At 52.2% G+C, this 26,202-nt stretch overlaps 1 protein-coding gene across 3 annotated transcripts; it reads right to left on the minus strand.

The window, feature by feature from the left end:
- Positions 1–233: 233 nt before the first annotated feature.
- DMBX1 (diencephalon/mesencephalon homeobox 1) lies at positions 234–25,993 on the minus strand. Of its 3 annotated transcripts, none has more exons than XM_054535272.2 (5): positions 25,949–25,993; positions 9,756–9,921; positions 6,282–6,460; positions 5,653–6,001; positions 234–4,894 (listed from the first exon to the last, which is right to left on the minus strand). In XM_054535272.2, the coding sequence occupies exons 2-5, from the start codon at positions 9,907–9,909 to the stop codon at positions 4,443–4,445; spliced, it is 1,134 nt and encodes a 377-aa protein (XP_054391247.1). In that variant the 5' UTR covers positions 9,910–9,921; positions 25,949–25,993; the 3' UTR covers positions 234–4,442. The 3 variants fall into 3 exon arrangements, with proteins under 3 accessions (XP_054391247.1, XP_002810927.3, XP_063568676.1); XM_002810881.5 differs by lacking the exon at positions 25,949–25,993 and adding an exon at positions 25,046–25,359; XM_063712606.1 differs by lacking the exon at positions 25,949–25,993 and adding an exon at positions 23,601–25,139 and having other exon boundaries at positions 748–4,894.
- Positions 25,994–26,202: the final 209 nt, after the last annotated feature.

A 26,202-nucleotide genomic window follows, 5' to 3' on the forward strand; every position in this document is an offset into this window, starting at 1 on the left:
CAAGAACTTCCTGGCTGTGCATTTTTTCTGCACTTATTGCCTGTATGTACCGTCTTGCCGTCTATCTCGCGCTGTCTCTCCTGCTCATCGTGAATGTGCTCATACACACACAGATGCAAGCAGACACTTAGGAATTCATAGCACAGGTTCTCAGACCTGCAGATAGACTTATAATAACACAGACACACCACAGCGCACCGTGGCAGAAAGCCCTCCTTCATCCTCTGCTTGCTCACCTCTGAGGACAGAGCTCACAGCCTCTGAAGGTCTCCCTTTCCATTGGAAAACAGCTCTGGCTGTAGATCCAAATGTCTCTTACCACTCCCCTTTGGCCCTGGCTTACTTGCAGTTTTCCACAGAATCCCCTGCCTCTCTCTGTCCTGCAGACCCATCCATCTCCCAGGCTACACTGAATACTCCCAGGCATTGCTTGTCTCGGGTGTCTCATGTCCCAGGCTACTCTGCCACTTGTGTTTGGGTGAGGTCCAAACAGCCTAGAGAAGATGGAACTCTCCCCCATTATCTGCTCCCCTGCAGCCATTCCAGAGTGGCATCCCGGCTGCAGATTAGTAGGAGCCACAGAGAGAGCTACACAGTCAGCGTGACAATGGCCAATAGTGCGGTAGGTCCGCCTCCCTCCCCACTGGCCATGGCATCAGAGGGGCAGTGAACAGACCTGGAGACACTGCCTGCTCAGGCCACTGCAGGCATCTCTGGGAATGAACATGGACTGAGGTCTAAGCTGCTGGGTTCTCTTTTATTCAAGTAAGACAAAGAACAGGTCACGACATCACAGGGAATGAGACTGACAGGAGGACAGATACACAGAGTGTCATGCTGCACTACACAGGGGGCAGGCGAGGGGACAGGCAGGGGTGAATTAAGTCTTGTTTTTTTCAACCAACAGAATAAATAAATACAGTACACAGTGTCTTTGCCACGGGCTGGCACGACCTCTAAGCACAAATGGTCACAAAACAGCTGGTTTGGAAAGCAGTCTGTAGAGCCCACCAGCCTTGGAGTTGGAGTGGGGATCCGGGCCCCTGGACCATGCTCTGGGGGAGTGAGGAAGCAGGGAAAGGGAGACTCAGACAGCAGGGAGAGGCCAGGCATGAGGCATTCCTGGAAGGGACAGTCAGAGCTTGAGCCTCTGGCTTTCAGGCCCAAGTTGGCCCAGCAGGCCTGGGAGGGGCTCCAGCATCAGGTGTGGTGGGCCTGTACCCTCTGCCCACAAGAAGGGATGCACAGTGCTGCTTATAAGCGTGCTCGGAGGAGATGCACGGTGCCGCTTACCAGTGTGCTTGGAGGAGACACAGATGTGCTCTCCTCTTGCTCTCCAGCTGCTTTCAGTACCCGAGGCTGGTGCCCTAAACTTGAGAGCCCTCCGAGGGCAGGGACCACATGTACCTTCCCTGCCTTCTCTGGCAGATTTGGGTCAATTGAATGGGACAAGTGTTAACAAACATCTGAGGGAAGCTGGGCTGCTCCTAAGGTGGGCCTGCCTCCGGCCATGACAGAACATTGCCCCTTAGGAGTTCAGGGGAGGCTTCCTGGAGGAGGTAGTGATATCTAGGGCTGTTGGATTCCAAGGCCTAGTGACAGTCACTCATGCCCAGGAACTGACAAAAAGCTTCAGCCTAAAAGCAGCTAGGAAGCTTCCCATACCTATCCAGATTATTATTTTTTGTTTTAGAAACGGAACTTCCTGGGGCTAATCCCAGAGGACAGTTGATGGGCTACTGGCCACAGAATCCCTCCCAAACCAAAAACCTCCTCTGTCACTCCTGGAATCTGCCAACCTCCCACAGCGCTGCCTAAGTCTCTCCTCTGATGCCCCCATGGCTGGTGGATTCCCCTTCCAAATTCCAGACCCCAGCAAGACACCTGAGGATTTGGAAACCCTCAAATGCCTGTCTTGGTGCTTACCACATGTAGGTGAGGTCTTTAGCCTGGATTCCAGGCCCCTTAGCCCCACCTCTCGTGAAGCCAGCCACCCCCTTCCCATGGTCTACTGAGTCTCATCTCTGCTGCTTTGTTCAGACACCTCTCCTGGCCTAGACTACCATCCCGCTCACTTCTTTCCTGTCCAAAGCCTTCTCCATCTGCCCCAGCCTGGGCTGACCCCTCAAAGGTGGGGCATTGACTTCTCTGCAAACCAATTCTACCAGGACACCAACAGAACCTCTCTCTTCCCACTGGGGGAGGAGACAAGCCTTAGCAATCTTTACCCTGGCTTTCAGATAGATCAACTTCTTTAAGCAGGGTTTGGAGTGTTCAATGGTGAGTCACCAAGAGCTGGGGAGCATGACCAAGAATCTGTCCAAGCCATCCCCTCCCACTGCCCAGAGCCCCTGAGACCATGAAAGGTATGAAAATGGGGTGACCCCAGAGGCTGGCACTGGAACTCAAGATCAAATCCAGATTGCCTGAACTAGAGGGGACCCATTATGCTTATGGGGAAACTGAGGCAGTGTCTACAGAAAGGCTTGTGTATACAACACCCCTTGCTCCACAGCAAGGCAATAGCAACTTCCTACTTCATATATTGTGCTTTTGAGAACCTTCTGTTGTTGTCAATTTAACTAAAAACTTCTGTGTTACAAGCTTGCGAGCAAAAATGCAGAATGTAGAGCTGGCTAGGACCTTACAGGCCATCTAACCCAGGCAGGGAAACAGACCCAGAGAGGCTACAGGCTTGCCCAAGGTCACACAGCTTTTTTTTTTTTTTTTGAGATGGAGTCTCACTCTGTCGCCCAGGTTGGACTGCAGTGGCATGATCTCGGCTCACTGCAACCTCCACCTCCCAGGTTGCAGCAATCCTCCCAACTCAGCCTCCCAAGTAGCTGGGATTACAGGCATGTGCCACCAAGCCCGGCTAATTTTTGTATTATTATTAGTTTCACATGTTGGCCAGGCTGGTCTTGAACTCCTGACCTCAGGTGATTGCCTGCCTTGGCCTCCCAAAGTGCTGGGATTACAGGTGTGAGCCACCATGCCCAGCCGGTCACACAGCTTTGAAAGGGAGTTTGCTGAGCTGGATTTCCTGGCTATGAACAGGAACACACTTTTCCATTCCAGTGACTAGCTGGAGGGAAGCCCTTACTTCCGTAACTGGCTCTGGGACAGGAAGCCTACAGAAGCCTGAGCCTATGTGCTGCTATATGCTTTGCACGCACTGTGCTCAGGAGCAGAGTTCAACCTTCATTCCTGGTCAGCCGTACCCCTGCCGTGGACAGTATCTGCTGAACATGGAGGCTGGGCTTGTGGGAGAGGAGCACCAGCCCTGCTGTCTCTGAGAGCACCTCTTCCCCTGCTGCCGCTCTCCATCCAGGGAAGTCTCACCAAAGAGAGCTCTAGAGCCCTGTGGTCAGTCCTGGCTGAACTCTGACACCAGGCGTCTGTCTTTGGAGGACTTATAGGCAGGAATGCTGGCCATTCTACTGCCTTCCCAGCCTAACTACTGCCTCCTCAATCTTGGGAATGAGGACCTCAAAATTGAGAAGAGAGAAGAGAAAGTAATTCATGACGCCTTCTAGATGTCAGCCTGGGCAAGGGTGGGAGTGGGAGCCAGTGCCACCTCCTGCCTGCAGCTCCAGATGCCCAGGGTTTCCAGCTAGGGCCTTGTTGCTTCTATTGGGCATGGAAAGGAACAGCTTCCTAGAGAGGCCGCAGGTGCAGGAAGGCAGGCAGGGCAGAAGGAAGGGAATAGAAGGAGAGCAACGGGAAGTCGCAAAATTACTAAAACCAAAACCAGCCACAACCCCAAACAAAACATAGCTCAAGAACTGACGATACCAATACAGCCAGCACCAAAGGAAGAAACCAGGGGCAACGGGAGAGACAGGGAGAAAGATCCAGGGTGGAGAATACAGAGGTTGGGCCAAGACAGGGGCAGGGACCAGGACAGACACAGGAAGAGGGAGATAAAGGTAAGAAGGAAGGAGAGAGAAAGAGAAAGGATGGCTGGAGTGAGCCGCGGAGGCTGCAGGGAGGGGTGGCAGGGAAGAAGAGATGGGAGTGGGGCAGGGGGCCTGGGGCAGGCAGGAGCCTGAAAATATAGCTTTATATATTTATATTTATATCTCACATTCCACACATAGACTTACTAGGGGGCAGAAGGAGAGGGCGAAAAGGGAGGAGGCGCTATTGAGATGAGGATCTAGCCAGGGAGAGCCTCTGACTTCCCTCAGGGAAGCTTGGGGCACCCCAGCCTCTCACCTCCTCCCTATTTGGCCTCCATGGGGTCCAGGCAGGGCCATGCAGAGGGTGTGTAGGTGTGGGCTTCACCTCGGGCTGGGGTATGAGGAAGCGGAGCAAGGAATAGGACCCCAGGCCCTAGGATCCCTGGGCTCATGGAGTTAACTCCTTGAGAGCCACCTAGGGATAACCACAGGGCCAGGAGGGGACACCTAAGACCCCTGGCTGGGTTGGAGGCCAGACAGTCAGTTGGGCATCGTATCGAGTCCCAGGGAGGCTGCGTGCTGCTTGGCCCGGAGCCGCAGGTTCTCGATGCTTGTGGTTTTACTGTTCAGGGTAGCTGATGCAGGAGCCAGGCCTGCTGGGGGTGCAGGCAGCAGAGGAGAGCCCCACACACTCTGGTGGGCAGCAGCGGCTGCTGACAGGGACTGGTAGTAGGACTGGCAGTGCAGTGAGCCCAGCGGGGCCATGTTGACGCCCAGGTAGGGCACAGCAGCAGCCGCCGCGGCAGCAGCAGGGGCCGGACCCCCTACTTCGAAGGATGAGTAGTGCACCAGGTTGTTGGTGGCCGCCATGTGCTGGCGGAATTGCTCTTGCAGACGGAAGAGGCTCAGCGGGGACGAGGAATAGGAGTGGGAGGGGCCCAGGAGGCCACCCCCTGGGGCCGCAGGAGTGATGGTCAGGCTGCCTGGGGAATCTGCAAGCAGAGAACCCAAGAACAAAGCCCTCAGGACAAGGGCATTGGTCTGCCAGGAGAGGTGCACTCAGCCTTCTCACCCACTTGGCACTACAGACAAGACAGGCTTCGGCTGAAACCACATTCATCCCATCTCAGCCAGTGCATCCCCTGAAGCAAGGCTCAGAATCCTAGGAGAAAGGGGCCCAGGCTTCCCGGGAAAGCTCCAGGGACCCTGCCAAGGCCCCCATGTCTGTCTCTTTTTCTTTTCAAGGGCTGTAACTTCCCCCTCCCCCAACCTGCCCAGAGCTCCCATTCCTTCACTCCAACCTTCAGCTCACAGCCCCTGTCCCCTCCCTGCTGGGCTTAGAGTTTGTATCTGAGATATGTCTCATGCCAGAGCTCTGTTCCTTCAGAAATGTGCTCGGAGTCTCTGCTGCATGTGGGAATCTCTGGTACTAATACAGTATTCGCCTAGTATGCACTGGGGCATCCAACTGGTTGTTAAAATATTGGAATACTTCCAAATGGTTGATAAAAAATTTTTGCCCCGAGCTCCCGCAGTATCCCACCCCTGCTACCCAGCCCGTTCCTCAGAAACCCCTGGACCTTCCCACAGCTCTGCAACTAAAGGGTGAAAACCTGGCCCAGGCCTGCTGTGGTCAGTCCTTTCTGATGCGCCATGCCCCTGAGGGGCACTTGATTACTCGCCTCTGACTTGCTTCACACGCTCAGGGCCCCCAGACCCCAGCCCTCCCATGGTACCCCTCAGACCTCACCTGCCTTGGGGCTGCCCCTCTTGCAGCCCAGCCTCTTGCTCTCAGCCCCAGGGCTCTTCTCAGCTTTGGGGTCCTCAGCCCCTGCCCTGGGGTCCTCCTCACGGTCTGGCTGATCCTCGGGGGCTGACTCACTGGCTGACTGCTCAGACAGACTCAGGTGAAGCTCAGCAGGGGGGTCGCTGCCAGGCAGACGTGGGGGCTGGTCAGTGTCCAGCTGGGTATCTGGAGTGGGGGCCTCGGCCTTGCCTTCCCCATGGGAGCCCTCAGCCTCCTTCTGCTTCTGGAGCTGTTCCTTCTGCAGGGTACGCTGCTTCTTCCGGAACTTGGCCCGGCGGTTCTTGAACCACACCTGGGGACAGGAAAGGAGCAGTCCGAGGTGGGCAAGAAAAAAGTGGGGTTGATGTGGAGCAGGGTGCTCTGGGAGAGGATGTATGTGATAACATCCCCCCACCCCTCTAGGGAACGCACACCCTCTGTGCCTTCCCAAACTCCCCTCCTATCACTGAAGGCTTTGATGGAGAGATCAGTTGGACCTTGGCACAGGGATGACATGCTGGCTTCTGGACAAGAGGCCAGACTGATGGGCTGGTGTTTGTCTGCAAGGCCTAGTTGGGAGAGTTGGGCCCTACCTGCACCCGGGCCTCAGGCAGGTTGGTGCACATGGCCAGCCTCTCACGCATCACCACATCTGGGTAGTGAGTCTTCTGGAAGGTCTTTTCCAGGGCCTCGAGCTGCTGAGCCGTGAACGCCGTGCGGCTGCGACGTTGTTTGCGGTGCTGGGAACCATAACGGGCCTCCAAGATGATGTCTTGAAATGTACAGCCGTTGGAGGGCAAGGAGAGGGGGCCCATTTAATTATGGGAAATAGCTTTGAATCTTATCCTGCTCTGACCCACTGTGGACACTCAGGCTGCTGCCAGAGCTGGTCCTGGTCCCTTACCCTTAGAAATCAGCCATCCCCTCTCCATATGGCTGTGGGCTTTCAAGGTCTTTCCACCCCATTATGCACTATCAGGACTGCAGAGGTCTAACTCAACTCCAGAAATGGCTGTCAGGCATATGATTGAGGGGGGTCTTCGTTATTTGGCATTGGGAATAGGTGGGTATTACCCTAACATGGATACTATGAGTATACTTTGAGACTCCATGATGCTAATAATCTGTAAGTCCATATCACAAGAGTTCTAAGACCCTATAGCCCTTAGATTCGGAATACTAAGACTTCTTTAGCATCAGAGTACTGGTCCCTGCCCATGAGAAGCCAGGCTGGGCTGGTACCCATCTCAAGGTCTAGTCAAGGGAGGACTGACTAGGCAGACAGAATTCACCAGCACTTGATTCTCTGTCCTCTGCATGTAAACCCCCTCATCCCAGCTGGCCTAGAGTCTCTGATGGCAGGGCCTGAGGCTCCTGCTCTTCTGTTTCCTGAACAGAGAGCCTGGCTAGCGGGTAAGAGTGGAGCGGGGAGTGTGGGGGCGGCAGGGCTCATGTCTCAGGTAAGGCTTGTTGCACTCAGTCTTGACCCTTGTGGCTGCCTCCCCAAGGACAGAAGGACAAAGAGACCTGGTTCCAACCACTGTGGGTTTGTAGGGGAGACAGGACCATTGATTCCAAAGTCCTGTCCACATGTCTGGTAACATGATAACCACCCAGGATAGGTGTCTGCCTAGGGCCGGGGTCTAGCCTCCATCCTGGGATATAGCCTTCAGCCCTTTCGCTTGACTAGCCCCTGAAGGATAGACAGTAACCTCTCTCCTCACTGCCTCCCATCATGTCATAAGTGGATCCTGCCCTGTCTGTGCTGAAGGGAACTTGAGTCATCTCAGCCTCTGCAAAGGGGTGCCAGAGTCCTTCCCCCGCCCTCCAGGGAATGGGAAGTCATCCACAGCACCCTAAGTAGGAAGAGGCGGCCCAGCACAGTGGCTCATGCCTGTAATCCCAGCACTTTGGGCGGGTGGATCACCTGAGGTCAGGAGTTCGAGACCAGCCTGGCCAACATGATGAAACACTGTCACTACTAAAAATACAAAAAATTAGCTGAGCGTGGTGGGCCCCTGTAATCCCAGCTACTTGGGAGGCTGAGGCAGGAGAACCACTTGAACCCAGGAGGCAGAGGTTGCAGTAAGCCAAGATGGCACCATTGCACTCCAGCCTAGGCAACAAGAGCAAAATTCCATCCCCCCTCCACAAAAAAAAAAAATAGGAAGAGGCAGCTGGGTATCCAGGAAGCCCCAGACTTTGAGATACTTCTTCTTCAGTTTAAAAAGGGAGTCCTGAACCCCTCACAGACTGACCTTAATCCTAGGCCTGACTCAGCCCTGAGTTCATGCTGGTCATCCTGGGGCAGGGGAAGGAGTGGGGATCACTCTGTCAGCCCCAGTCTGGTTGGGGAAGGAGCAACAGCTCAGCATCCTACTTCTGGCTCCAGGGACTGCAGGGGTGGTGGGGGGTAGGGGGCGTGTAGGTGTCACAGGGAAGCCAGGCTCTGTAAACCGCCGGCAGAGCCTCTGCTGGAAGGCAAGGCCTCCATACAAAGGCTCACTTGGAGTTCATGTCCTTCCTTCTTAAGAATTAGAGAGTTGGGGGTGGGCTGAACACCCCAGTTCCTCTGCCTCCATCAGCGGACATGAGCCCCTGTCCCTGACTCCTCTCTGTGCTCTGGTCCTTGGGTCCTGGAATACTGTCAGGAACTGATGTCACCACCAGGTTGTGCACAGGACTGTATCCAACATCCCCACACTAGAAACTAATGCCTCCACACTGGTCCAGAGAACCTTCTATCCACTGAGTTCTGCCCAGAGGCCTGGCAGGGTCTAAAGGAGTGAGACTGGCCATGCCCTCCCTGCCAGGCCAGTGCTGCTACCCAGGAGGAGATCCCATCCCATTTCTGTGCCTTTGCTCGTGTTGGCCTTTTTGAGGCCTGGTTCCTGCCCCTGTGGATTTCAGAAAGCTCTCCCTGACTACCCCAGCTGATCCTGCTGCTCTGAGCTACCCCAGCATTTGACCTTGGACACCCTCCTATTGTGCCCTCTCATGGGTCATGGGCAGCTGTTCTCCCTAGGAGTTCCCTGAAGTTTTCTGAGGCCTGCCTGGCACAGGGCTGGGCCCATGTGGGTTTACCAGCTGCTCAAGGCTGGACCTGGGACAGGATGGGGTGGGTGGCACCACCTCCCAGGAAATCAAACTCCCCATCCATGCCACTGAATCCTTTTCTCACCCACCCAGAGGCTGGCAGGGCAGGGCAACAGTAAGTAGAACCAGGTGTGGGGGGACCAGACTGCCGGTCCCTCATAGGCGTATATGGGTACTTACCTTGGGCTTTGGGTAATAATGATCTCTGAGCACCTACCAGGCTCTGCTGCATACTTTGCATATGTTATCACAAATCACCTTCCAACCACCCTAGGGGATAGGCATGGCCATTGTCTCCTTTTTATAAAAGGAGAAACTGAGGCTCAGAGAAGAGAGCTGAGTGGGAAAGCCCCGTGCTGATTTCAAGTCTAGGACTCCAAAGCTCATATTTTTAGCCATGTTATGTTCCAACCCCACTTGGCCCAGATTTAGCCTCTCTGAGCCTCCGTTTCCTTGTCCATAAAATGGAAATGATAACCTCTCCACATGGGGATTGGATGATTTGATGCATACAGAAAGACAGAGACTCCCACAGCGCCTAACTCACAGTTGGTGTCAGAACATAGAAGCTATTATTTACAATTCCCTGTGCCTGAACTCTCCTTGCCTGGGCATTCCAGGCTCTTCCAGCTACTTCCCAGCCATGATACTCTGGACTAGTCCCTTACCCTCCTACCTCATTTCTTCATCTGTGAGATAGGGCTAATGAATGCCTCCCTCACAGGCTTGTTACGAGAATTTGAAAGCATAGGGCAGCTCCAGCGCCCTGGACAGTGCTGGCAAACAAAAGATGCTCTGGATATACATGCATAGTCTTGAATTGACATCTCTCTGTGTTGCTAAGTGACCTGAGTCTTTTTGAGCCGCCTAGAACAAGCTTGGCCAGCGCTCCCTCTCCTCTTTGCCTTCCAGAGCCTTCTCCCCCAACCCCCACAGTCCTGTCCCCACGGTCCCATCCCCAGGGCCCTTACCAGCCAGGCGCTCAGCCAATGTAAGCGCATGCACTGAAGGCCGGTAGTCAGGGGCGTGCTGGGCCTGCTGGGCTGCCTGCTGGTGCAGGTTGTACATGGCGCTGAGTGAGTTCATGGCGTGCAGTGAGTAGCCGTTCACCCCGTAGTGCTGCATGGCGGCATCCGCCTACAGACGGAAAAGGGAGAGGGGCCATGAGGCAGGCCCGTCAGACTCTGCCCTCAGGGAGACCCACCTCCAGTCCAGACCCTGGATGCCCACCTTCTGATGGGTCAGAAGCTCCCTCCATCGGAAGGGAGCCTGTCTTGCCTGTGGCTTACCGTGTAGGGGTTCCTGCATTCACTCCTTCATTCACCCACTCATTCATTGATTCACTCAGCAGGGCCATTGTGGGTTTAGGGCTCTGGGCTCTAGAGTCAGACTGCCCAGGGCAGGCTGCAACCTCAAGTCCACCACTCAGGAGCTTTGTGGCTTTAACTTATCTGACCCATAGTTTCTCTATCTGCAACATGGGGTTCATGATAGTACCTATCTTATAGGGTTGCTGGAAGGATTAAGAGGAGCCTTTACAAAGGACTGGATCATAGTATGTGCTCAAAAGTTAGTCATTGTGATTTACAGATTCATTTGCTGCTTTGTGCAATCATCTCTTCATTCAATTACTCAGGCAGTTACTCATTTTTACCTTCATTGATTCACTCACACACTTTTTACTTATTCAACCAATACCCATTGAGGCCTACTTGGAGCCAAGACCAGAGCTAGATTCCCCACTGAGGCATTTGCTTTGAAATGAGATAAACCCAGGGCTGGGCGCGGTGGCTCACGGCTGTAATCCCAGCACTTTGGGAGGCCGAGGCGGGCGGATCACCTGAGGTCAGGAGTTCGAGACCAGCCTGGCCAACATGGGGAACCCTCGTCTCTACTAAAAATACAAAAATTAGCTGGGCATGGTGGCGCATGCCTGTAATTCCAGCTACTCGGGAGGCTGAGGCAGGAGAATTGCTTGAACCTGGGAGGCGGAGATCGTGCCACTGCACTCCAGCCTGAGCAACAGAGCGAGACCCTGTCTCCAAAAAAAAAAAAAAAAAAAGAAATGAGATAAACCCTAAGATCCTGCACAAGCGTAAGAATACTGTTGTTATGACTGTCATACATCACCGCCATTACCTCCCTTTATTCTCACCATAACTCCAAGAAGCAAGCAGGCCAAGAATGACGAGCCCCACTTGCAGTTGAGTCTACTGAGGCTCAGAGAAAGAACAGTGACAAGTTGAGGCCACACAGCCAGTCCAGGGCCTGTCCCACTCCACATTCCTGCAGCCTTATTCTTTCATGGCCAATTGTTCCAAGGAAATATTCCATTCATCAGAGAAGACATCCATCGTACTGAGATGGCTCCAGCCTCAGCAAGAGGCTGCCAAGGTCCCATCCGGACCCTCACCCACTCTGCAGCAGTGTGAAATGTCATTTTTGGAATTGACTCCTCATCTGGAGTCTCCCCAAAACACAAAGGTGTTTCCTATCTCCCAAGTGTGGGAGGTGAAAAGGGAAGGCTGGGGCAATGGCAGGTCCATTTGATAAAAGGAAGACATATGCAGGTATCTCAGCTCCTCACTGAAACAGACACAGGCTATACATAATCAAACATCCACAGCTTACACACAAACACACACAGTTGCAGGCAAGCACATGAACGTTTCATGCAAAAATATACGTACGCAGACATTCTTGGCAAGGCATTCACAGAAGCCTCCTTAATCACAGACACAAACTGAATGTCATTTCCCACAGTTCCACACACAGACATGCTCACAGATATCTATTCATGCAGCACAGACATCTACACACAAACATTACACTCACACACATCCATTCGTATATTACACATATTCATCCAACACATATTTATTAAGCACCCACTTACTAAATAGCAAAGTCCCTAACTTCATGGAATTTACATTCCTAGATAGGGAGACGTATAACAACGAATAAAAATATATGTACTAATGTCGGACTGGAATACGGGCTCTGAAGAAAAATAAGGCAGAGGAGGGGAATGACAAGAGGGAAAGGAGAGATTGTTTTAGAACATGTGGTCAGGAAAGGGCTCTCCGACATTTGAGCAGAAACTTGAAGTCAGCCATGTGGAGCTCTCAGGAAGGGCTTTCCAGGCAGAAGGAACAGCAAGGACAAAGGCCCTCAGGCATGGACAAGCTTGTGTGTGTAGAACAACAAGAAAACCAGAGTGGCTGGAGCACAGGTGGAGGGAGCAGGTGAAGGAGGTAAGGTTAGAGGGAGAGGGGCCGCTAGTCAGAGGGCTCCACGGCCCATTGTAATCCCACTAATCCCACAGCCCAATGGAAATCCCATCTGGATTTTACCCTGAGTGTGATGGGAAGCCCCTGGAGGGTCTTGAGGTGGGTAACATAATATGATCTGGGTTTTTTTTGTTTTGTTTTGTTTTTTTATTTCTGAGACAGGGTCTCGCTGTGTCTCCCAGGCTGAAGTGCAGTGGTGCAATCTTGACTCACCACAGCCTCAATCTCTGGGGCTCAGGCAATCCTCCCACCTCAGCCTCCTGGGTGTGCTGGGACTACCATCATGCTGGGATAATTTATTTTTTTTTTGTAGAGACAGGGTCTCACTATGTTGCCCAGGCTGGTCTCAAACTCCTGGGCTCAAGCAATCCTCCTGGCCTCCCAAAGTGCTGGAATTACAGGCTTGAACCACCACACCTGGCCTATGATTTGTTTTTAAAAGCTCATTTTGGCTGCTATATAGAGAACAAACTGCAGAGATGCAAGAAGAAAAGTGGAGCGACCAGGCCACTAGGACACTGCAGAAGTCCAGGCTAGTGACCATGCTGCCTTCACTAGAGTGGGAGGAGGTGCTGAAAATGGTCAGATTCTGGTAGTTTGAAGGTAGAATCAGCATGATTGCTGATAGCTTAGTTATAAGATGTGAGGAAAAGAGGGCAAAAAAAAAAAAAAAAGGATAACTCAGGTTTCCATCCTCAACAGCTGAGTGAAGATGGGTCTTTTCCTGAATGAAGAGCACTGAGTTGGAGAAGCAGATCTGGGGAGGGAGAGAATGGAAACCAAGGTTTTGGAGGACATGGCAAGAATGACTGACATGTGAATTCAACTTCCACATAAGCATATGTTGAATTGGCTGCTGGATATACGAGTCTGGAGCTGAGGGCTAGATTTACAGATTTCGGAGTCAGCATTCACACATTAACTTCCTCCAACAACATTCACTTGCAGAAGCCCACTCCACACACCATAACCATAACCTCAAGGCAGAAAGCTAAGAGAAAAGAGTGATAGACATGGTGAGATGAAGAATTTATACCTCAGTGTAACATAATATACCATAAACAAAGCTAAAAGGCAAACAACAAATTTGGAAAAATATCTGTTATATACTATATATGTCATAGAGGAATTCATAAAAAATAAATAGCACAAATCAAATAAAAGGGAATATCCATGATATACAAAGAACTCTTACTTAGGAATAAAAAAATAAAGCTGGGTGCGGTGGCACACACCTGTAGTCCCAGCTACTCAGGAGGCTAAAGTAAGGGGATCACTTGAGCCCAGAAGTTTGAATTCAGCCTGGGCAACATAGCAAGACCCCATCTCTAAATAAATAAAAAGATGGTCACCTTAGTAAAAGATAGGCTAAGTAAATGAAGAAACAACTCATTAAAGAAGAAATACAAATAGCCAACTGACATGACAAAAAGCTCAGCCTTATTTATACCAAAGAAAGAAAAAGGCTAGGCGTGGTGGCTCACGCCTGTAATCCCAGCACTTTGGTATCACTTAAGGTCAGTGTTCGAGACCAGCCTGGCCAACATGGTGAAACCCCGCCTCTACTAATAAATACAAAAAATTAGCCAGGTGTGGTGACCCACGCCTGTAATCCCAGCTACTCGGGAGGCTGGGGCAAGAGAATCACTTGAACCCGGAAGGTGGAGGTTGCAGTGACCTGAGATCATGTCACTGCACTCCAGTCTTGGCAACAGAGAGAAAGAAAGAAAAAAAGAGAGAAGGAAGGAAGGAAAGAAAGAGAGAAAGAGAGAGAGAAAGAGAAAGAAAGAAAGAAAGAAAGAGAGAAAGAGAGAAAGAAAGAAAGAAAGAAAGAAAGAGAGAGGGAGGGACAGGGGGAGGGAAAAGAAAAGAAAGGTCATTGTTTACCAATCAGATTAGCAAATATAAAGAAAAATTATTACACGGGGTTATCTAGGGGAGTGGGAGATGGTCCTTCTCCTACCTTGACGGCAGAAGAGCTATTTACTCCTTACATCAAAAGCCTTTAGAGAGTATATCATCTTTGACCCAACAATTCCATTTCTAGAAATGTACCCTTCAAGTATGCAGAGATATGTGTATGCGAATATTTATCACAGCACTGCCTGTGATGGCAAACAATTGAAAACCTAACTGTCCATCGAGAGAGGATTAGTTTAGCAAATGAGGGGACAGGTAGTCCCACAGTGGACTACAGCACTGCAATGTAAAACAATGATGTGTATCTGTATGTGCTGATGTTCACAATATACTGATGAGTGGGGGAAATAGGTAACAAAGCAGTATGCATGATATGATCCCATTTTTGTAATGTATGTATAAATATGCATAGAAAAAAGTCTGGAAGGTTATACCCTGAAATGTTAACAGAGGTTATCTCTGGTAGATAGCAAATGGGATTACAGGTGATTTTCACATTTATATTATTTCTTTCTTTCTTTTTTGGGGGAGGGGGGTAGGGGCTAGGGGGAGGTATCCACGTCTTTCGCTGAATATGAGGATGAAACCAGGCTCCGGAGTGTCACAAGCTCCAGGTGGGGAAGGGGGAACAGAGTTTAGAAGCAATTTCATCCATCCCAGCTCCTGCTTTTGGAATGCCCCTCCCCCACCAAACTCAGGGGCTTTGTTGCTTTGGAACTCACTGCTGTTAATGTGGTAAGTGACATTTTAATTGACTTAATTATCGCTGATCTCACAGTTTTTGATGCACAACGCAGCTTTATTAACTGAAGCCAGAGAGATCCCTCTCTGGGCCCCACAATTGCCCCATCCCCATGGCCCTCCGAAGGTCTCTGAGATCTTCCCAGTATGGCCTGATGCCCTCCCCTCCCCAGCACCAAGCACTACCAGACTACCTGCCACTCCTTCTCATCTCCACGACTTTACTCTGCTGGGCCCTCTACCTGAACCACCATTCCTCTTCTTTCCCTTCACCTAACAAATTCTTCCCTCTCCATAACGCCTAGCTCAACTGAGCCCTCTTCAGAAATAGGGCCTTCCCCACTCGCCTCTGACAAGGCATCTCTCCCTGCTCCAGGCTGTGATAAGTAGCTCAGATCATAGAAATGAGGATGACCACAATGATGACAACAACAACAATACTAGCTATCATGTACAGAACACACTCTGTGCCAGACACCACACTCAGCACCTTCCATGTATTTTCTTAATTCTAGTGCCTGCAGCAGAGTGCTGTGATGACACTTCTATCTCCCCAACTAGACTAGACTGAGCTCCTTGAGGGCAGAAACTATATCATGCATTTCTGGACACCCACCCCACCCCCAGCCCAGATCACAGGGTCTAACGCAGAAGCAGGGTTAGGAAATAAGGATCAGATGATGAATTAATAATCACAACTATTTATTAAATGCCTCTAATACATCAGACATCTCCATCAATTCTCCCAACACCACAGGAGGTAGAAAATGTTATCCCCATCTTACAGATTCAGAAATGGAGGCGAGAAAGATTGGATAATTTGCTAAAGGCCATGGAGGTAGAAAGTGGTGAAACAGGTGTCAACAGGTGAAGTTCTTCCCACTAGCTAGTATTTCTCAGCCCCAGTCGCACAGGATCTTTCCCCAGCATATTCCATTCCCTGATTTCTATCATCTCTGATTTGGTCTAAGGCAATAGGACAGCAAGAAAAAGCACATTCTGCTGGGCGCGGGGCTCACGCCTGTAATCCCAGCACTTTGGGAGGCCAAAGTGGGCAGATCACCTGAGATCAAGAGTTTGAGACCATCCTGGCCAACATGGTGAAACCCCAGCTCTGTTAAAAATACAAAAATTACCCAGGCGTGGTGGCAGGCACCTGTAATCCCAGCTACTTGGGAGGCTGAGGCAGGAGAATCGCTTGAACCGGGGAGGTGGAGGTTGCAGTGAGCAGAGATCGCACCACTGCAGCCTGGGTGACAGAGTGAGACTCGGTAAAAAAAAGAAAAGAAAAAAGAAAGAAAAGAAAAAGCACATTCCCTCTGGCATGCATGCTCGTGTGCACACTGTGTGCCTGTGTGTGTGCTGTGAGATGAAGCTGTGTGGAAGCCTAAATCTTCCCTGCTAAGCTCCTCTCCCTCCAGCCTCATACTCCCGTTCCTCACTACAACTGGACATCAAGGCCCCTGCTCTCCTCTGAGGCCATAGAGGGACCCTTGTCAGTGGATGCTACTTACCATCTGAGCTGCACACATTGTGGTACTACACAGCCATAGGTCTGAAGCTCACCTCAGTGTCCATGTGCGGCCATGTGTATACACAACCCAACTGGGATCGGCCACATGATTGTATGTGCATCTGTCTCTGTTTATGTGTATATCTGGCTATTTTATGTGTCTTGGTGGGTGTGCATGCCTGTGAGCCCATGTGTGCGAATGATGTGTCTGTAAGTGTGTGACCAGGGGACGGTATGCTAAATGGTACCCTGGAAAGTCATGTGGCCCTGTCCCCTGCTGCTAGGTCAGTTTATTGTGGCTCTTCCACTCCTGAACAAGGTGTGAGAGAGAAAAAGAGAAAAATACAGAGAAAGAAAAAAAAAGCAAGGAGATCAACACAGAAAATAAATAATTCGTCTTAGCCATTTTAGTTTCTGCAACATTTAGCACAGAGTCTGGTATACAGTTGGTGCTTAGTAAATAGTAAATGTTGAATGAATGGGAAGGAATTTTAGACCCAGAGATTGTGAGGGAGGCAGGACCACCACAGCCCAGGATGGTCCACGGGAGGAAACGGAGACCCAGAGTCCTAGCCCACTACCTCCTCTGTCCCAGGACGTAGGCCTCATGAGGGTGACCCCTGCCCAGTGGGTGGGCCCTTTCCCAGCAATAGGGGCATCCAGGACCTGCACTACTGAGGTCCTCAGCCAGGCCCAGCTGCAGGAACCCCTTCCACATCCAGTTCTGAGTCCAGTCCTGGTGGCCCCTATAGGGAGGCTCCCCCAGGCTGGAACCCTACAAGGCCTGCAGGAGCCTCTAAACAGAGGCCCTGCACTCCTGGCCCCAGGCTGGGCCCTGCATGGGCTCAGTCCACTGCACCCTCCAAACAGAATCAATTATATATTTAAAAGGTGCCACCCCGCAATTCCTGGCGAGCCAAGAGAGCCATCCATCATGGCGCGGCCGCGTTTCACAAGCTGTCGAATTGTGCTTACATTGGTTAAAAGAATCTTTATATTTCATTAAGCAAGCAGATCGGCGGATCTCCCGCCACAGGCGCCATATAGATGGCTTTAATTTTCCAAATCTGCAAATGCATCCGTTATGTCCCCACGTCGCTGCTGGCTGCGGCCTAATGCCCAGCCAATCGAAGAATCAAGCAGAATTTTATTAGGGAGCATTTTTTATAAATTAACAGCAGCAGTGCCATGAAAATGCATGCAAGACGTCTTTGATTAAAAGGAAAGTGGACCTTTCCTTGGGTCACACCCTGCTCAGCCACCCCACAGGCCTACCCCACCACTCTTTGCCTCTCCCTTTCCTTCTCTGAACTTTTAATTCTTCCTCTGTTTCTTCTCATTCTCACTCACAATGGAAACAAGGCAGAAAAACTTTACTTAAAGGAAAGGAAAGAAAAGTAGAAGCAGAGGAAACAAACATTCTCTGAGAGAATGGCACGGTGAGGCACGGTGAGACACATCATCTCATTAACAACAACAACAACAACTACCTCTCTTTGAATATCTACCACGTGCCAAGTCTTGTTTCACTCATTCTAGGTATATCACCTAATAAACGTCAACACAACCCTTCCAGATAGGTATAATTATCCCCATTATACGGATGAGAAAACTAAGACTCAGGGAGATAAAGTCTCCTGCCCAAGGTCCCACAGCTAGTAAGTGGTGGAGGCAGGATGGGAATCCAGGTCTCTGAGTCTCTGAAGAGCTATCTGGTATTTATTTTCACAGTGTGACCAAGAGATAGGCCCTGGTGAGGACTAGCCCTGGGTGTCAATGGCAGAGGGAGAGATCGAGAGTAGCCTGTTGCCATGGACTCTCTTCCCTGAGAAAGGCTCCTGCCCCTTTATCTCTGGAGGTTCTCCAGTGATACTCTGAGGGGAGAGGCCACTGCAACTGTCCCTCCTGCTTTACAGTTTGAAGTCCAAAAGGACTTTTACTCATGCAGGTAGAAGATCATGAATACACGAACCCAGAAGCAGCAAGCCAGGGCTCCTGCCCCAACTCCAGGCTGCTTTGTAACCTTGGCTAGTGTCCTACCATCTCTGACCTCTTCTGATATGACACTAACCAGGAGGGAAAGAGACCTTGTCATGAGAAGTGTGTAACCCAGGGCTGGCCAGCCACATGTGAGGGAGGCCAAAAAGGAGGGATTCGTTCATGTGTATGCATGTGTGTGTGCATGAGTGCGTGGGTGTTGTGGGGCTGGCTGAACAAGATGACCTAGAAGCCTTCCAACTCTGAGCTTTTGGGTCTAAGATTTTAAAAGAAGCTCTGTCCCTGGCACATGCCAGATACTCAACTTCAGCACCTCATTAATTTCTTACCCCAAGTCTATGAGGGAGGCGCTCTCCACATTGCAGATGAGGAGTTGAGGCTCAAGGAAGGTGAGTCCCTTTGGCTGGCCTGCTTGGGAATGGGGAAAGCTGAGCCCCCAATCCCAGTAAGTACCCTGTTCCCACATGTGTTCTTAGTTGTTAGTTGCCAGGAATCTGCAGTGGGAGGATAGGATGTGAGGGCTGTGGAGATCTCGGTCCTACCTTGACCAAGGACCCCGCAGGCACACGGTTTGAGAGCAAGCTCGACATGAGGACATCCCCAGCTACTACCTCTCACATGCTGCTTATTTTACAGGGGCTCCTCCAAGAGCCCCAGATCCATTCTGGGGTTATGCTGAAACCTCCATGCTCCCCGAATCTCCTGTCAGTATCAGGCACTCAAAGGTGCAGAAAGCCCAGGGATCGGCCTCTTCCTCCCCCTGCCAGGGGCCAGATTCTTCCCAACCAGGGCTCTCCACCAAAGGGTGGGGTGGGCCAGGCCTCATTTGAAACAAATGAACCCATCTCTCAGACCAGTTCTCTCTGATACCTTCAAAGCCATAATTCTTAAAAGCCATATCCAAATCTGTCATCTCCCCTTCCTTCCCTCCTGTACACTCCCACCCACCACTGAGCCGTGGCTCTCCAAAGCTACTATGTGGCTGCCTCCCACTCCGGGAATGTTGTCCCTCCACCAGCATGACCTGGAGAACTCCTGACTCACATTAAGCCTGGACACGCCTTTCTCCAGGAAGCCTCTCCTGCCATCCCCATCTTACAGATTCAGAAATGGAAGGTGAGAAAGATTGGATAATTTGCTAAAATCATCCAATTTTAGCAGTGGTTCGGTCCAGAAGTCACCAGTTGAGTCCGGTGACTTCTTTAAATTCCTATCCTTACCAAATTGTAGTTGCCCATTTGCCTACCTTTTGCCAGAGTTTTATAATAAATAACTATTATTACCAGCTATCCTCATAGAGACCTGACTGGCAGCATCTCATTTAATCTTCACAACCTCATAATCCCCATTTGACTGATAAGGAAGCTGAGACCCAGAGAAGTCAAGTCACTTGTCCAAAGCTACACAGCTAAGCAGCTTAGCCGGGATGGAATCGAGGAAGTCTAACTCCAAATTGTGAAATCAGTGCCCACCAGAGCTCTTAACCTTGATGCAGGGCAGAGTCTGCTTCCCCAGCTAGTACTCAGGACCCAGTGCCCAGAGCAAGGGACATCAGACATTCATTCCACAAATAAAGATGGAGCCACTGCCTGTTGAGTGATGGACTTTGGGGGTGGTGTCATGAATTCCAGCTTGAAGGGCTCAGATTCTAGGAGAATTGCAGATGGTCACATGCCCTAGGGCAGAGGAAACCAGCTCTGGGAGATGAGAGTGGGCCAATGTCCAAAGTTTCCTCTTCACCCTGCCTGCTCTGCCCTGCCCCAGCAGGGAAAATCCAATGTCCTCACCAGAAGCCAAGCCACCTTCTGGCCACAGCTGTGGACCTGACCTTGTCACAGACTAAGCTCTAACCTCATCCTACATGAGCTCTGGTCACTGCCCTCACCTTGGCCATGTTCCCTCCCCCAGCCAGTGGCATAGGTATCATGACCCCCACATCGCCACCATTAACCCCACATTGCCTGATCCATATGGGAAGGGGACGAACTGTGGGGGTCAAAGAATCTGCTCATCCTCCTTTCATCTCCACTGAGGGCCCCCAGAGTGAACCTGGAGTTGGAGCCATGCGTGGCAGGCAGGTGGGCTTGGAAGTATGTGGCTTTGCAAGGGTCAGATTGGAAGAGGTGCTGGACTTCATAACGCGCACACAGAGCTCATAAATTTCTCAAAGGAGATTCTCACCTCCCCTCTTGGCTTAGGGATGGGGGCCCAGTGGATAGGAGAAGAACCCACTGGGAGAGTTCCAGAGTCCCGGTGGGTCTCAGGGCCAACCACCGGCCAGCGGCCCTTTGAAGGAGTCGGGGCTGTTAGTTCCCTATACAAACTGTTATCCATTAACATCCAATTATCCCTTGGTCCGAGCCATTAATTATAAATCAGCCACTAATTGGGGTAATTAGCCCCCCGCAGGCTAATGGGCCGAGACTGAGGGAGGCCCCTCCGCCTACAGTCCTCCAGTTTTCCGAGGTCCTTAATGTTGGGGGTGCAGAGAAATCAGGCAGCTGGAGTTAATTTTTTGGTTTTTTAAGGCAGCAAAACGCAGCCAGGAAAGGGAAAGAAGATGGGAGAGGCCACTTTTTTGTTGCTTTTTCTCGAATCTGGCCCAGCATCCATCAGCTTTTGAGAGCAGGCAGGTGGCGGGGTAGGCCAAAGGACCTGACTGCAAGATTTGAGAGTAGAGTTGTCTGGGTAATTGCTTGATTCTCTGCTTCCTTTCTGGCAGAGATACAGCTAGCACACTGGAGATCGAGGAGACTTGGGCGGAGCCGAGATGGAGCAGGGCATAGGTTAAGACCCCAGGATGTTCCTGGCCTCTCCAGGGTACAGAAGTGGTGGCCCTTTACATTTTGGCATGATTTTGCAGCAGCTGGTACCGGTTGTGCCTTTCCAGTTAGAATGGCAATCATTAAAAAGTCAGGAAACAACAGATGCTGGAGAGGATGTGGAGAAATAGGAACACTTTTACACTGTTGGTGGGACTGTCAACTAGTTCAACCATTGTGGAAGTCAGTGTGGCAATTCCTCAGGGATCTAGAACTAGAAATACCATTTGACCCAGCCATCCCATTACTGGGTATATACCCAAAGGACTATAAATCATGCTGCTATAAAGACACATGCACACATATGTTTATTGTGGCACTATTCACAATAGCAAAGACTTGGAACCAACCCAAATGTCCATCAATGATAGACTGGATTAAGAAAATGTGGCACATATATACCATGGAATATTATGCAGCCATAAAAAATGATGAGTTCATGTCCTTTGTAGGGACATGGATGAAATTGGAAATCATCATTCTCAGTAAACTATCGCAAGGACAAAAAACCAAACACCGCATGTTATCACTCATAGATGGGAATTGAACAATAAGAACACATGGACACAGGAAGGGGAACATCACACTCTGGGGACTGTTGTGGGGTGGGGGGAGGGGGGAGGGATAGCATTAGGAGATATAGCTAATGCTAAATGGTGAGTTAATGGGTGCAGCACACCAGCATGGCACATGTATACATATGTAACTAACCTGCACATTGTGCACATGTACCCTAAAACTTTAAGTATAATAAAAAAAAAAAAAAAAAAAGAAGTGGTGGCCCTGCCTGCTCAGTTAGCCTTGGCCCAAAGTCCGTCAGGGACGACCTGGTCCACTTTTGGCCATCCAGATCCAGGCCAGGGCTGGGAAACAGGGACTACAGAGTCCCCTGTGGAGCAGAGCCGCTCCAGGCCCAAGTTAGGGCCTCCAAACGGCTGGAGGAACTCAGAGGAGAGTCTGTCCTGCGGGCGCAGAAAGCACGATTCCTGCTCTGCACACTGACAGATGTACAACTCATCCGGGGCACAAACAAACCCTGGAGATAGAGCTGTGGAGGCTGGAAGGGGCCAGGAAACCCAGTGGGCTCCAGTGGCCTCGGTGCTCATTGAAGCAGTGCCCACAGTGGCTGTAGACCAGAGGGAAAGAGTGACCCCGTCTGGGAAATGTGCTCCCTCCTGCCGCTGTCATATCCAGGGAACTCCCCTTTGCCAGCAAAAACATGGCTAAAGTCAGAAGAAGAGTTGGGGCCAGAGCCACCAGAGCTGGGATCTGTGGTCTGTCCAAGCTGGGATGTCCACCCATCACGCAACACTGGGGCAGAGTCAAATAAGCTTGGAAGAACGGACAGGTGACTAAATAGAAAGAGAGGCCACTGAACGGCAGGAGGGCTGGACAATGGAGAGCCCAGCTCGGTGCCCTTCTTACAGAAGGGGAAACCGAGACTCGCTCAAGGTCAGACAAGAGAGGCACTTAGTGCAGGATGAATATGGAGACCAGAACACACACCCCGCTGGAAGCTCACCAACCCACCCCAGCGCCCCTCCCTACTCATTCGGTAATGGGCTTTGGCGGGCAGCAGTGGCGTCGCCCGGGGCCTTGATTAGATATTTATTGCTGTCATTTACATGGGCACTGCGGGGCGGCCGAGCGGGACTGTGGGGAAGGGGCGGGGTGGGGGGCGAAATGGGAAGGCAGGGGTGGGGGAGGTGAAGACTGGCTCCTTGAGGACCTGGGACTGGCCGGAGGAGGAGGAGTAACTTCGAGGCCTGGAGAGAGTGGTGGGAATAGGGAGCGCAGAGGCCAAGCAAAAATGTAGACGCAGCCTCCCTAGGGCTGCCTGGGGCTTCTGCGCAAGGTGGGGCTGTGATGCTTGGGACTGTTGCCCTACGGGATGTCTGCATGTGTTGAGCATGAGTGTCTGCGTGAGTTTAACCTGTGAATATGGAACTGTGTCTATCAGAGGGGTTTTATGTGGTTAGTGGATCTGCCCATGCCTCTTGTGTGACTTCTCAAAGTGTGTCTGAATGTGATACCCATAGCCCGGGTGACTCTAACCCAGGAGTCCCACTCTGTGTGCCTGTCAGCCTCTGTATGTGTGTCTGTGTGTGACCATCAATCTAGACAGCTGGCAAATATGTGTGTGCACACAGAATTCGTTCAGACATGGGGGACTGCGCCTCTGGGTCTGCTTCTCCCTTTCCCTCAAAAACCACGGGCAATGTCCCCATGCTCCAATCGTCAAACCAGATTGGTTGCTCCTCAGAAGAACCCTGGCTTCCGAGAGGCTGGCACTAAGGGCTATGGTGGACTCCTCATTCTAGACTGTACACTCCCAGAGCACTGACGCCCAGGAGAGGGTGGAAACTTTATTTCCTGCTCAAAATCCGCAGTGTGTGAGTGGGTGTGCGCCCGCAGGGTTTCAAGTGCAAGTTATGTTTGAGAACAGAGAAACAGCTCAAATTTCCTGACCACTTGGGGTTGTGCATGTGAAAGTGGCTAGGATAGGGGTGCAGGGATCCTCCAGACACTCACCCGATGCCCATGAAGCTGACCCGTAAGCCCGCTATCTGGCAGGCCCGAGTGCTTGTCATTCGCCGTGGCCTTCGCCTGGGGCGGGTATCCACTCCTCTGCACCTCTGCTTTTCCGTTCTGCATTCCATTCGGGGTCTGGGCTGCCAGATTCCCTCCTCCTTGCAGGAGTAGGCGCCCCAAAGACTGCAGGGGTGGGGTAAGGTGTTTACCCCCCTCCTGAGTAGCAATGCCCTGCTTCTTTTCCCAAGAGTGTGTCTACCCCAGCCATACAGAAGAGAGATTTGAGCCAATTATCCAGATAATTTGCTCTCACTAGGCAGCAAATTCGATTTTTTTCTGAACACCTAGACACACATAAACACAGCTGGTTTGCAGAAAGGGGAGGTAAGAACTAAATTCATTGGTCCTTAGGTCAGAGTGCCTTTCCATTTGAGGGGAGAACCAGGGATGTGGGTAAGTGAAACACAAATCCCCGAAAAATTGAAAACAACCCCCACTACACCCACCTAAAACTAATAGACCATAGAACTTTCTAGAAAGGGGTTGGACAGCGCTGACCCGCCTGCAGCGCACAGAATCCGCAGCACTAGAGAGGGGAAAGGACTCTGGTCGCCCCGCCATCGCCACAGCCAGCTAGGAACTTGCGCAATTTCCTCGGCTGTGGAGCACACAACCCTTGCGGTACAGACAGCCCCTTTCCTCCAAGGTCCATCAAGTCAATAAAGCCCTCCTCTTTCCCCAACGCCCTCAAACCGGAGGCGCCCTTAGTAAACCAACACCGGCCCACTCTGCCCCGGCCTCCGCGGACTTTTCTCAAACGAAAAAGACCTTCTGGGGCCCGGGTCGGAACCAGCGCTGAGGCTGCGCTCCAGGCCCGGTGGGTTCTCGGCTTTGGTGAATTGCATGCTTGCAAAGAGGGTGAAAAGGCCTCGGATCTCGTCCTCCCCATTCTCCCATTCCGGGACTCCTTCCTGCCGCAAATCACAAGCCTGAGGAGCCCACTGCCTCCCAAACCGAGTGTGGCTGGAATCCAGGAAAAGTCGAGGCCCTAGATTTGGTGCGAATTTGGGGAAGAGGAGGTTTCCCTCAAGCTCCTTAAGTGCACCACCAGTGCCACCGAAGCCCCTGCGCAGGTTCCGGGAATTTGTGACCGCCAGAAAGTTCAGCCGGTGGTGCCCGGGACCCTGCATAGTCCATCAGGGCCCCTGGCCTGTCGCCGTCAACGACTGAGTTACGGCCATCCAGTGTGGGAAGCCCAGGGAGGAAAGACCCTGGCAGTCCTCGCAACCCTTTGACAGCTCCCCTAGAAGCGCCCCGAGAGCCGCTCCGGGGAATGGCCCCAGCCTGCCGTTCCTCGCCGGAGCTCGCCTGACCCACGTCGGCTGAGGCCGCGGGAGGCAAAACGAATTCCAGGGAACTAGGGCCATTGCCCCCCAAACACTCACCTGGAGGGCCCTAGCCCAAGGCCGCGTCTTCGAGGGCAGAGGCTGGCTGAGCGCCGAACCACCCTCAACTGGAAAATTCGTGCAGAATCGCAATCCAGAGAGAAAAGGCGCACTTGGTGGCAGCTGAGTTTGAATGGGATCTGCGCGGGCGAGACCAAAGCCAGACCCGGGCAATGCCCGGAGCACTGCGGGGTTCGCGTGGACCAGGAAGCTGGGAGGGTGTGGGCGGCCTCTGCGCTCCGCAGGCTGGGAACTGGGCTGCCGGCCGCGCCCCCTCCCCAGCCCCCGCCCAGGGTTCCGCGACTCCCCAGGCCGCATCTGCTCCGCATTACGCCGGCCACCTCCCTCCCCGCGCCGCCCCCTTCCAAACTGAGAAGGATTTGTCTCCGCTTAATATCCAAACCTTTTTTGTATTTTTTTTTTTCAGGGGCGAAGTAATATCTTCCAAATGAGGCAAAACCGTGACGGATCCGAAGCCTTCTCCGCGGGTGCCTGCGTCTCCGCGGGCCAAGGCCTTCGTCTTCGCCTCGGCGCGTTTCTACCCACGGCTTGCCCTCCGCTCTCTCTGCCTCGGAATTTCGAGTTCTGCGCTCTTTCTGTCTCCCTAAGTTGCTCACTTTCTGCCACCGTTTTCAGCCCCGGATATCTCTTCCTCTGTCTCACCCTGGGTCTCTCTGTCTGTCCCCGACTCGGTCTTTCTGGCATCCCTCCGCTTTCTCTGTCCCTGCGCTGTCTGTCTCCTAGTCCCTGGCTCCCTGCAAACTTTCTGATCCGCCCAGTGGGTCCGGGACTGCAGGACCGCAAGAGGGGAGGCTGTCCCCGGGTTCTCACGGCCCGCGTCCTCCCTGCAGCGACTGTCCCGCACCACTCCCGGCTCGGCCCGCCAGCCCCGCCCGCTCGTACCTGGTCACCCCGGCCCGCGCCGCCGCCGCCGCCGCTGCCATCTACGCGCGACGGGGCCTGGGCTGGAGTTTTAAACTGCGTTTCCCGGGCGCCCGGCGCGGGCCCGGGCGCTTCCTAATGGCCCTGGTGGCTGCCAATCACGCGTCGCTCCCGCCCCGCCCTGCCCCGCCCCGCCCCGCCGGTGCCGCAGCCCAGCTCTCTACCAAGGTGGCCAGACAGTCGGTGGGTCTGTGCGCCGGGCTCGCGTCCGTCAC

This window comes from Pongo abelii, chromosome 1 (assembly GCF_028885655.2).
Source record: "Pongo abelii isolate AG06213 chromosome 1, NHGRI_mPonAbe1-v2.0_pri, whole genome shotgun sequence".
NCBI lineage: Eukaryota > Metazoa > Chordata > Mammalia > Primates > Hominidae > Pongo > Pongo abelii.

Excerpts from the sequence above, each read along its gene's own strand:
- DMBX1 (XM_063712606.1), bottom strand. The coding sequence starts at position 23,723 with ATGCAGAACGGAAAAGCAGAGGTGCAGAGGAGTGGATACCCGCCCCAG. Across the intron at positions 6,461-9,755 it reads ATTGGCTGAGCGCCTGGCTG|ACATCATCTTGGAGGCCCGT; the intron begins GTAAGGGCCCTG and ends GTACATTTCAAG. Across the intron at positions 4,895-5,652 it reads GAGGGGCAGCCCCAAGGCAG|ATTCCCCAGGCAGCCTGACC; the intron begins GTGAGGTCTGAG and ends CTCTGCTTGCAG.